The sequence below is a fragment of the Hyaena hyaena genome, unplaced genomic scaffold, assembly GCF_003009895.1.
Source record: "Hyaena hyaena isolate Hyena2069 unplaced genomic scaffold, ASM300989v1 scaffold_337, whole genome shotgun sequence".
Taxonomy (NCBI): Eukaryota; Metazoa; Chordata; class Mammalia; order Carnivora; family Hyaenidae; genus Hyaena; species Hyaena hyaena.
In genome coordinates, this window is record NW_024080966.1 from 1,353,396 (window position 1) to 1,366,112 (window position 12,717).

Here is a 12,717-nt window from a genome sequence, read left to right on the forward strand (position 1 = left end):
TACTAGACTTGGTAAGTTTCAAGAAGCTAGGGACCTCATTTGTTTTACTTATAGTGGTATACCACAGCTAGAAGAATACCTGGCATATACTAAGGACTACATCAGTGCTGTTATATGAGTGGATAAAGGTGTGTTTGGCCAGTCCACCACGAGTCCAGGCTTGTGTATGAGAAGACACAGTTACAGCTCCTGGGAAGATACTATCTTTGCCTTCTGAACACTCAGAGGGTATCACATGAGAGACAGAAGATTTATAGCGCCTTGGGTTTAATTCCCAAATAACCATTAATTTGGCAATTCCAGTGAAAATTAATGTAAAATAATCATTAGAAGTCCTTGTGACATTTAGTGGTGTAACATAGGCTTGTGATAACATTAAAAAAAATTAAGAAAGGAGGAAAAGTACCCTTTAGAGCAACCAGCAACTAAGAACCACAGCCTGAATTCTAGCCATTTCTACATGGCTGCAGGCAGGTTCACCAGTGGAAATGTGGCTCACTTATTTAGTGATCTTAGGCAAGACACATTTTCCTGGGGATGCAATTTCCTTTACAGTTAAGTGTATTTCAGGGACCTTTTCCAGCTCTAGAATTTGGTGAGCTATTTGACAGAGCCTGGAGCCAAAACCTGCTGTAGAGGTTTACTGGTTCGGAGCAAGAGCTCCTACCATCGTACAGTCTTGGCTTGAAGGCCCAGCTTGCCTGCTCATGCGAGGTCTTCCTTAACCTCTCTGAATCACGTCTGTAAAATGGGGATAGTCATATCTATGTCCTAAGGTTATTAGAAGCTCTAACTAAAGAGTTGCACTAAAAGTTCCTAGCATAGAGTCCAGCCAAGAATAAACATTCAGAAAGTTGGCTCTCGTTATTTCTATCTTAAGTATTTCATATTTATGCTCTCACCTTTTTTTGTTATTGGAAAGCCTCAAAATAGAGCTGGGACAGTTTTTCTTCAAGCAGCACAGCAAAAGCTCATGATAGACAGTCGGTCATTTAATTATTCAAAGTCATCCCTCTGTGTGACATCAGGACCTTGAAAGACAATGCCTTTCCCTATATTTTGAAGTGGTTTTAGGGTGTTACGCATCCAGCTTTTGAGAGAGCTCATGCTATCCCTGACAGAGTGATTGTGTGCCCCACTGCCAATGAACTTCTTCATAAGCATAGATACACCACTGTGGCATAAAATGCCTTTCCCAAGAGAGTTTCTGGCCCAGAGCAGAGGCATAATTCCTCTATCCTGGTTTCTTCTAAATTCACTGGAAATAGTTTGTTTGAAGACTACAAAGGAAATAAAAGACTATATTTAGAAAACATCAATGGACTGGGCTCCATGAAATAAAGCGCAGTATGGGGAAGGCCGTCTGGTTAGAGGCAGCTTCACTACACTTGCAAAGGGCCTTTGCCTATCCAGGTTGGAGAGGTGGGTGTGGAGCAAATGGTGCGCTGGCGCTTCCTTTCCCAAAGCGTGTGGACTCTGAAAGTGCCAAGGCTGTAAGCGGGAGCTCCTGGGCCTGTGCTTGTCCAATTCCCTGTCGCTGGAAGGTTCCCTGTCCTCCCTGAAGTTTTCTGACTGTCTCCTTCTCTCCACCCCTCCTCTTTTTCTTTTTTTTTTTTTTTTTTTAACTGCTTTCTGCTTGGATCCTCCATAGGAACGCCTTGGGGTAAATATTGTTCTCTCTTTTCTTTGAAGTAAAGAGTATGGGAAGTGGGCTTGGAGGAGGTTGCAAGTATGGTTGGGGAGGGAAGGAGCCAGCTCGTTGAGAAAGGAGCGGTGAGTTTATAGGAGTGGTAAGTTCTCATTGACATCCAAGAGAACAAAAGTGCAGAGTTGCCAACCGTCTTGGAAAAGTGATCATTTTTATTGATTTAGGTATGTATTTGGCTTGGAAGTTGCCTTTTTCAGGTAGGTAGATACATGAATGTAATGCAGTGAAAGAGTTTATAAAATATACAAAACCCCTGGATGCAAAAGACCTTATAATGCAGTATTTTTAGATGATGTGTATTCAGAGCTCAAATCGAATAAAAGTGGCTTACAGGCCATGGCCTAGAGCCGTTAAGAGGGTCTTTAAATTCACATTCTGGGCAAAGCCAACATTCCTTGAATTCTACTAAATGTCTTCCTACCTTGCCTTCTGTGGAAGATGATCTTTTATCTCCCTGTCAGCGGGGTGCAGAGAAGGGCAGGAAGGACAGGGTAAAAGGCAGGCAGAGGCCCTTGTGGTTCCTGTCTGATGCTCTGGATCCCCTTTCCTTGAGCTGTCGGTGGAATGGTACTCTGGGCCAACATGGGGAAGGCACCAGATCCTGAGCTCAGTCTTTAGAGTCTCATTTCCCACCATCTGTGTCTTTTACAAATTGCAATTGTGTGAATTGAATGCAAAGATCTCAGGGGATAAGAAGGGTGGAGGGAGAAATGCAGGTTGATTTATTCATTTCATTCCTGAAAACAAAAAGAGAAGTGTATTTTACCTATTAGGAGCAAACGTTTCCAAGCAGCTGAATAGGGAGGCTCATTAGGGCAAGGATAAAGGTGGGCAGGGATTGGAGTTTGGGCCTTCTCCAACTGTATGGCTCTCCGCAGCCTGTGCTAGGCATAAGGCACCTCAGATGAGAAGGGACTGCTCACACGCACAGATAGTGTGAGCCAGAGTCCTGGCAAGGAGCCTCCGTGACATGCTTTCTCTAGAAGTGGCAGCCAACCCAGCAGGGGTGTCCTGTCCCTACTGCCCTTCCTCACCCTGCTCTCCCCTGAACTAATGAGCTCTGCAGAGGCGGCAAATGTAGAGCTGAAGAAAGGACCAGGTTAAGTCCTCTGAAGAGACTTGCGTTTAACCAGGGGTTACCAGCCCAGTCAACAAATGTCATTTGAGAGCCTGCTACTAAAGAAGAGCCAGACCAGGCACCTTGGGGATCCATAGTGGCCTACCAGTCACGTTCCATAGTCGATCTATCTCCATTCTCATTCTGCTGATGTGTTAATAACCAGCATTACTCTGGCCATTGGGGAGAGGAAGTGTTTATTATCATACTTACTACATGGATGCCTATGTGTGTGTGCACATGTGCTCTGTGTGGATATACATGAATGTGCGTGTGCACATGAGTATGTTCAAACTGGGGAGTGAATTGAAGTTTTTCTCAGAGCCTGTTTTGTGGGCTCTTCCTGAAGGGAGTCCACTCTGACCTAGTATCTGGTCTCTTGCCTAACTGCCCCCCCCCCCCGCCGCCTCTGCTTTTACCTTGTTGTTGTTAATGCAGTAGTGTGAATGCACTTTCATTTGTCCCCCTGTCTTCTGATCCCTGGGGACCTCTCCCTGCAGAACTAACAAGGGGCGGGACATCAAGACCATCAAATCTCTGAGGGTGCTCCGAGTTCTGAGGCCACTGAAGACCATCAAGCGCTTGCCCAAGCTCAAGGTAAGGTTTTCTGAGTCCCCTTCTCCCATCTTGTCTTTAGCCATGTTCTGCCTGCTTTCAGAGAATTATTTCTGAGAATATTCCTTTTGCTCACATAGGGACTGGGGTCCTTTCATCTACCTGAGTGAAAGGTCTTTGTTTCATAGAAAAATAACCAACCTGCCAAGAAATCTGTAAGGGGGCTTTGGCCTCTTGAGTCCAGACCCAGGTGGCATTTTAAACACACTGTGGCTGTGACATGTCACTCAGAAAGAACCCTGTGCCATTAAGGTGGACCCAGAACACCAAAACGGAAGCAGCAGGAGTCCTCTGTCTATGTGGTGGACTGAATGCTAGGTCATGTTGAGTAACCAGGGATGGATAATTCCAGAAAAGGAAAGGATTTTCTAGCCCTGCCCCTTCATATTTTTAAGGCACAGATAGGTCAGTAACTCACCCAAGAACAGTCATTTTTGGCAGAAGCAGAGCATGGGGAAGTGAGCTAACATGAATTCTCCCTGTTGCCAGGACCTGCACTTTTATAGGTATATTACGTTTTTTTTTTTAAATATAGTTTATTGTCAAGTTGGTTTCCATATAACACCCAGTACTCATCCCAACAAGTGCCTTCCTCCATGCCCATCACCCATTTTCCCCTCTCCCCCACCCCCCATCAACCCTCAATTTGTTCTCAGTATTTAAGAGTCTTTTATGGTTGCCTCCTTCCCTCTCCTTAACTATTTTTTCCCCTTCCCCTCCCCTATGGTCTTCTATTAAGTTTCTCCTGTTCCCCATATGAGTGAAAACATATGGTATCTGTCCTTCTCTGCCTGACTTATTTCACTTAAATACCCTCCAGTTCCATCCACGTTGCTACAAATGGCCAGACTTCATTCTTTCTCATCGCCATGTAGTATTCCATTGTATAGATAGATAAACCACATCTTCTTGATCCATTCATCAGTTGGTGGACATTTAGGCTCTTTCCATGATTTGGCTGTCTTGGAAAGTGCTGCTATGAACATTGGGGTACATGTGCCCCTGTGCATCAGCACCCCTGTATCCCTTGGGTAAATTCCTAGCAGTGCTATTGCTGGGTCATAGGAGAGTTCTATTGTTAATTTTTTGAGGAACCACCACACTGTTTTCTAGAGGGGCTGCATCATAGGTATACTACCTTGATTCTCGTCCTTTCTAACCCGTGTCCTCCCTGCTCAACCCTCCTGGGGCTCCTTCCCTGGCTGAGCCTTCCTGCCCTCAGTGTACGCTTTATCATTCAAGTCCAGTTTGCTAACACATTGAACCCTCCTCCCCCCTCACATACACTGCTGTTAATGGAAGCTGAAGAGTTTTTGTTAATGGGGAAGAGTTTTTCCTCCTGAGTTCCTGTGAGAGTTAGCCACCATGAGGGAGAAGGCCTGGTTCACAGCCCTGAGGTCCACTCATAGATGCACAGGCCACGTGGCCAGCCGAGTGAGCCCCCGCACCAGGCCCGAGCATGGTCTTCAGGTGCTATACACACCGTTCACTACAACCTTGTACCTGGTAATAGGCCCAGCATTGTACCAGGCCTCAGTCCATGCCCGTAAATATTCATTCCTTTCTGCTCCACCCCAACAATATTGCCAGGGCCTGGGGCTGTAACCAATGTTGTTAGCTGCAGCCCAGAGTGGTCTCCTCTCTTCTGAGCTATGCTGGGGTCCTAAGGAGATCACAGACTGCATAATGAGATTAGTTAATAGGCTGGAGAATGCAACCCCAGCCTTGGTTAATTCCACTTAATTAGGAAGTGCTGGCTTCTCACTCTCTCTGCAGCTCCATCACCTGGGGGAAGTGTAGGTGGCTCTGATGATTCTACAAGGCTGCGTGCCGCTCACATTCCCTGCAGTGTTGAACTAATTAAACTGGTGATATTCACCCAGCACCGTGAAGAAACAACTGTACAAATGTGGCAACCGCACAAATGCAGTGCCACTATGGGGCTCGACTCTCCAGTGAGCTAAACCTAAAAACCTAGAAAATAACCTAAAAATGGCTTGAAATGTGTCAAATTCCTGTGTAACTCCTCACAGCTCAGGGCCTAGAATGGATTCTGCAGAACGACATCCGTGGCTTGTGACTGAAGTGCCAGTCTGAGTCTGTCCACCCAGTCCACCCTTCTCTATGGGAAGGTGGCTCTCCGTCCCTTCCCACATCACCTGTTGAATCTCATCCCCAATACAGTCAGCTTTAAGCTAGAGAACATTTATGTGTGAAGTGTTGAACCTATCTTGATCAAATGTATGAATTAATTCAAAATATCATTAAAATAAAGGTGGTAATTTACTGCGCTCTCTGATCTATTTAGAAAGGTAAAGAGAAAACAATACACATGCAATATATAAACCAAATCTAAGAAGGTCACCAAATAGATGTAAGGTTAGGGACAAGCCATTTAATGGCTAAAATGGGCTAAATGCTCTCAGAGATCCCTTTCTGCAGTAGATTTCTGTCCCTCCCGGTGACTGGAGTATGCCTCTTGGGATCCCACAAAGGACTTCCACCACCACCTGGTGCCTTTTGGCCTGTACTGCTTTGGGGTTTACTTTCAGATTCAGAGCACCTTCCAAGTGGTAGGTCCTTGCAGTCATGACCAGCTTGGAAGCCAGCTCCAAATCCCATGAGTGTCACTTCTTAGTAAGGTAATGTCTCCTGGGGCACTTTCTCAGTGGGGCTGTCTGGTGGTGATGTGGCCCCAACTCCATGCTAGACAAATGCACAGGCCATTCCAGGGACTCACAGTGCTCTTTACTTCTCTTTGCAGGCTGTCTTTGACTGTGTGGTGACTTCCTTGAAGAATGTATTCAACATCCTCATTGTCTACAAGCTCTTCATGTTCATCTTTGCTGTCATCGCGGTTCAGCTCTTCAAGGGAAAGTTCTTTTATTGCACGGACAGTTCCAAGGACACAGAGAAGGAGTGCATGTAAGTGCACCCAGCACACGCCACTCACTTCCTGTGAAAGTATGATCCAGTGGTGCCCACATGACCCTCCACAGATAGGCCTTCTCTTTCTCTCTTACCCATCTCTTATTTTTTATTTTGGAAAAAAAGGCAAACTAGGGAACTGCTAAACTTTTGTGTCACACATGGTACATGGCATTTTACATACAGTTTTTCATTTTACATCTTTACAATGACCTTTTGAGATAGGTTTCATTTACATATTCTAGATGTGGAAGCTGAGGCTCAGAAAGTTTAGACTGCTCAAGGTTACACAGTGACTAGTAAAAGAATTAGGATTTCATCTTCCATGTCTACTGGGCACCAAATGCCACTTTTATTCTGCAATGATAGACTGCCTTTAATAATACACTGCTTTCCTCCTTGCATTTGTATCCTGATTATTACTTAGCCACATGACTGAAGTTTGTAGAGTTTCCTGACTCCCCCATGAGCTATAGTGAAGAGGCCCTATTTCATTTGTACTCTGGTTTTAGAGGCAACTATGTAGATCATGAGAAAAACAAGATGGAGGTGAAAGGCCGGGAATGGAAGCGCCACGAATTCCACTACGACAACATTATCTGGGCCCTGCTGACCCTCTTCACTGTCTCCACAGGGGAAGGATGGCCTCAGTGAGTGATGGGTTTGAGTTGGCATGCTTGTCTGTGAGCTGGAATAGAACCACATGGTGCCTTGAGAAGCTTATTCAAGATGAACAAGGCTAGCCCTTTGTTATTAATACCAGGGAAAGTAAGTGGTTATGAGTGGGTGAGAGGTGGAAGAGAGGAAAAATGAAAAAACTTAAAGCAAAAATCAAGAGGGCGATAACAAAGTCAGAAATATTTGAAACTCTTCTTGTTTTAGCCAATTATTGAGTTGAGGGGAGTCATCTGACTCATGTAGAACAGATGAGTTTTGCACAGCTCTCCACCCCTTAAAAGAATACCTGGGGACTGTTTTAGATACATTTATCTTCCATGTTGGCCCTTAACCATGGGATTGAGGGTTAAGAATGAGGTGGCAGAATTCAGAGACACTTTATGCGATCACACCTCTATGAAGAAGACAACAGAATGCAGTTTCTTAGGCTGCTGATGGCTGATTTTTCAGAGGCTTGGCAATTACTAAGACCCTACTTTCTGGTGGCAGCATACTCTATTGGCAATACCCCAAATGGAAATCCAGGGGTCTCTTAGTATTGAATATGACAACCTAAGCTATAAAATAATGTCACTCTGTTGCTTACCAGTTGGATGCATAATGGAACAGGGCCTAGAAAAAGCAATGGATTGGGGAGGTGGGGGGGAGGTTACTGGATCTTCACCAACTTGACTATGGATCCTAAAAATGGTGGATCTGCAAAGTCAAGGAAGTCACATAAGAAAATATAATAGGTGGCACATCTCCTAATGAAGCCATTAAGTCAGAGCCACTGCCAAGATTGCCATCCATCATCCAAGCCCCCTCATTCTGTCCCTACAGAGTCTTACAGCATTCTGTCGATGTGACAGAGGAAGACCGAGGACCAAGCCGCAGCAACCGCATGGAGATGTCCATCTTTTACGTGGTCTACTTTGTGGTCTTCCCTTTCTTCTTTGTCAATATCTTTGTGGCTCTCATCATCATCACCTTCCAGGAGCAAGGGGACAAGATGATGGAGGAGTGCAGCCTGGAGAAGAACGAGGTAAAAACAAGTGGTCTAGAGCATGGGACAGCAGGAGCTCCAGAAAGGGCTCTTGGAACAGCAGTGGTAGGAAGGGAGACTGAATGCTCTTGACTTTATAAAAAAGGACAGAGAGAAGATGGGAAAAATTAATTATTCAGTCACTAAGTAAACTTTTTTTTTTAAGAAGCAGCTCTTTTAAGACTTAGGCATGAGGCACAGAGAACTGGAAGGTTTAAGATGTAGTCCTTATCCTTATGCACCGAATAGTCTAGAAGTGGTGGTAAAAGATGTGTGCCAAAATTACCACATTAAGACATTTGCTTATCTGGCTCTGTCCCTCTGTGGCATGTATTTGCTATAAGAATAGGGGATATGGTTTGCTTATTGCTGCTTTTCTAGTAACAAGCATAGTTCTGGCACATTATAGGGTTCATTATTTTTGTAATGGAATGGAACCTGAGAATGTTCGAGACTATGAGAGAAATACAAATAAAGTGCTCTGGGAATGCATAGGGAGATAGATTTTTACTTCTGATGGAGAGCATCAGGTAAGGCTTCCTGCCTAATCACCTCAGCCACAGGCTGTGTAAAAGGACATTATTAGTAACCACAAAGTCCATATCCCATGTGACATCCCAGTGCTGTGTATTCATTTAAAAGTGACCACGCACCTTTCTTTTGTCCACATAATCCCTGTTGCCAATTTTCCTTTTGCTTGTCTAGCCCTGCCTTTGTTTTCATACACTGTCCTGTTTTCCTAGCCACCTAACAGAGAGCCCACCAATGTGCAAAGTTTAGGGAACTTGAGCTTGAGCTAATAGCTGTGACTTTCCTTCAGAGGGCGTGCATCGACTTTGCCATCAGCGCCAAACCTCTCACCCGCTACATGCCGCAGAACAGGCACACCTTCCAGTACCGCGTCTGGCACTTCGTGGTGTCGCCATCCTTTGAGTACACCATTATGGCCATGATCGCCTTGAACACCGTCGTGCTGATGATGAAGGTGAGGAGGTGGCGGCTTGGGAGGCTTTCGGCAGACTGAGCCTTGGGGCCCGTTCCCTCACAGACCAGTTGCATGTGCACTCGAGACACTGGGCAGACACTCCAGCATTCAAGTCTGTTGCCTCCTTACCACCTTCTCCACTGTGGAATATCTTTTTGACCTTGCCCCAGTCAACAGCCCAGCTTCTGGGTCTTTGGGGCAAAATGCAGTGAGACATATCATAGCATAGTAGGACAGTAGCTCCCAGGACCAGAGGTGCCGATGGGAGTCAGATTCAGACAAGAGCTGAAATGTGTGATCTAGATGATCATGGGATTCTAGAGGAGTGTTGGAAGAGGTTTGAGCTTACATAATAATAAATGACAAAGTAATTAACTCCAGAAAATGTTTCTGACCTGCCTACCTTCATCTCTAGGAAGACTGGCTATTTTTGCTCATAAGTAGCCACAGCCGGGCATGGTCTGTGCCTCCCTCTGTTTTATTTCATCCTTCCACATGGGATCTGCCATCCTCCTCTCCGGCATTCGATGTCCACCTCTCCTCCGACACCACACGCCAGAGTGTCCCCCAAGGGCAGGGATGAGAGATGGCCAGCCTCGGTGACAAAGACTACCCCCCTCACCTTAAGGGTTTGATTCTTTTTCTCCTCTTTTCTCTTCTTGGCAGTACTACTCTGCTCCCTGTACCTATGAGCTGGCCCTGAAGTACCTGAATATTGCCTTCACCATGGTGTTTTCCCTGGAATGTGTCCTCAAGATCATCGCTTTTGGCTTCCTGGTAGGTCATGGCATTTATCCCAGCGTCACACTTGTCTTCCCTTCCTTTTGGATGCCTTCCCAGCCTTTGTCGGGAGGGGAGTGGTTACCGCTATTCCAGAAATGGTTCACACACCTGACCTAATTGTGGGCCTGCTCAGTAAACTGCCGTAGAGACAAGAGGATGTGTGGGGGTGTGAGGAGAAAGGGCAGAGGGCCCCCAGCTCCAAGCTCATCTAGCCATCAGCTCTGGGCCTGTCAGGTTCCGTCAGTGGTCGAGGGTGACAATCGTTGGGTCTTGCTAGAACCGCAATTTATTTATTGATAGGAACAAAACAGAGATTGGACTCGTAAGCCTTGAGTGTTTATTTATTGGTAGAACGTATAAGATTTTATAATTCAAATGGGAAAATACCTGTCCCTCTTAGCCTCAAACATAGCCGATACTAGATTTTACCTAATTGTCTTCCTCCCATTAGTTGCATGAAGTGTAAGTTCTGCCTATAAAAATAAATGTTTATTGCTTAAGTTTCCAAAGGCTAATGACCTTTAAAGTGTGTTGGGGGCGGGGAGGGGAGAGACAGGTTGATAGGCAGGTATACTGGAATTAGGTTTGAGGGGGGTTGTGGTGAGTGTTTCTTGTATGAGTCTTTTACTTTTCCTCAACTATTAATTATAATCGTTTGGCACATTCTTGCATCTGCTCTCAACAGTGTTAAGCAAACCTAGCCCTTTGCTTCAGTGTCCAATAAACAAAATCATTCTCTCTGCCACCCCCCCTTCTTGTTTCAGCGTTTACAGTGAGATCAGTGGGATGCAGATAAACCCACTTGACAGCTGTTTCACACTTATTTAGTGTGTGAGCTACCATTTCAAATTATGTGTTCATGTGGCTTTCCCTGCAAGAAAAGAAACTTTGCTTATTATCTGAAAAAGGGTTTGTCTGGTAGCAGTTTTAGCAGGGACTCTGGGCTGGGCCTGATAATTCTGAGTGTCGATTGTAGGGGTTGCTGTTGGCATCCTGATGGGTCTTTGAAAAGTCATTAACTTGATGGTTTGGGGAGGGGAGTTGAAGAGAACCCATTGCAGGTGGCTCTATTGTTGTTTGCCTGACTCCCCTTTGAGTATTTTGAGACTTGAGGAAATAAAAAAGTAAAAAGAAATTGTCACCAACAAAGATGCCTTTATAATACAGTCTAGCCCTGAGCAGGGTGAGCAGAGTGAGGGAGAAGCTGGTGCCACGACAGGGAAAGTTTTTCTATGCATCTTGATTACTTGCATGTACTATTGACATTGTCTGTGACTTAGGTCCCCAACCGTGTGTTAATTACAGTGAATGCTGAATACATACTTACAAGCTTAACTAGACTCAGCCCCCAAAGCCCGCCTCCTTCCCACCCTCACTTCCATCTTTAATTCAAGGTCTAGAGGCATTTTCACTCGTTAAAAGGTACCACTAGTTCCAAACAAGTCTTTACACTGATAGAGTATGCTGGTTTCTCAGAATATCCTAATATATACTATTTTGTCAGATCCCCTCTTAATGACTCTGCAATACGCATGGCAGATGCCATCATTATCATTGTTGATGTTGTTCATTTAAATGAATTTGAAGTTCAGAAAAATGGTATAGCTTTTTTAAAGATGATGCAACAGGGGCACCTGGGTGGCTCAATCATGTAAGCATCTGACTCTTGATTTGGGTTCAGGTCATGATCTCATGGTTCGTGGGTTTGAGCCCCATGTTAGGCTCTGCTCTGTCAGTGCAGAGCCTGCTTGGGATCTCTCTCCCTTTCTCTTTGCTCTGTCCCTCCTCTGCTCACATTCAATCTCTCTCTCCCTCCCTTCCTCTCTCTCTCTCTCTCTCTCACTCTCTCTCTCTCTCTCTCTCTCAAAATAAAAAATAAATAAATTTAAAAAGAAGATGACACAATAAAAGGCAGTAGAATTGGAAAGTGGGATGGGAATAAAAAAGGAAGAAGAAAAAAGAGAGAACAAGCATACATTGGTTGCCATATTAAGTACCCAACTCTTTATATATTATTCATTTTAGCTTTATAACAGCTCTTTTAGATAGGCATTACAGTTTCTTTTATGGATGGGTTAGGGCTCAAGAAAATCCAGAACTTTGCCCCAGGTTACTAAAAGGCAGAGCCAGCTTTCAGGTCATGGTCTAATCTGAGTTGAAAGCCCATGCTCTGGCCACAGTAATCCACTAGTCTACACTATACTAAAACTCCTTGAACTGGAATCCGGAGCTTCTGTCCTGTAAGACCTAGATTCATGTTCTCTCTATTAGATGAGGGCCTATCTAAGAACTCAGAAGCTCACTCCAGGTTGGGAATAGTAGAGCCCAGAGAAATGATGAACTCAGAGACTCAACTTAGTTCCACTCCTGAGGAAGTAGGTACTCTTCGCGGAGCGTGAGTTTGTGAGGCTGTGTATCCTGTTTCTCCACATGCCCAGCAGATGCACCTCTCTAAGCCTTAGTTTTGTCTTTCAAAATGAGGATCACAATAGCTGCCTTATAGCCTTAGACACTTTGCTGTGTTTACCCAGTTAGGCAATATACCCAAGATCTTTAAGGCTCTAGTTCTGAGTAGGTGCTCATAAAGGTAGCTTTTGCTCTTACCACACTCCTTTGCTCTCACTACTGCATATCTCTGCTGATTCTTCTTGCCACTCCTGCCAATGAGTATTTTATGAACATAGGGTATCTATCATGACGTACCTGTAGGATCTATGGGAGAAACAAATGAACTGTAAGAATGCCAAAGGACTACCCCATATCTGGCACATGTCATAAAATTCACTAATGCTCATTGTGAGGGTAGAGGGGGTTAACTTTAGATATGCTCTGAGAGTCTCTTATGGGAGGTGCTGCCCAAGGACAAGCCAGTGACTTTG

General features: G+C 44.9%; 1 protein-coding gene across 3 annotated transcripts in view; it reads left to right on the forward strand.

The window, feature by feature from the left end:
* The window catches only part of CACNA1E (calcium voltage-gated channel subunit alpha1 E), a 313,512-nt gene that overhangs the window by 261,064 nt on the left and 39,731 nt on the right, over positions 1–12,717 (forward strand). For all 3 annotated transcript variants that reach the window (XM_039249319.1, XM_039249320.1, XM_039249321.1), the window contains 7 exons: positions 1,652–1,663; positions 3,326–3,422; positions 6,205–6,365; positions 6,881–7,018; positions 7,869–8,070; positions 8,891–9,055; positions 9,722–9,832. In XM_039249319.1, the coding sequence (XP_039105250.1) occupies positions 1,652–1,663; positions 3,326–3,422; positions 6,205–6,365; positions 6,881–7,018; positions 7,869–8,070; positions 8,891–9,055; positions 9,722–9,832 (886 nt within the window). The remainder of the gene's footprint in view (positions 1–1,651; positions 1,664–3,325; positions 3,423–6,204; positions 6,366–6,880; positions 7,019–7,868; positions 8,071–8,890; positions 9,056–9,721; positions 9,833–12,717) is intronic.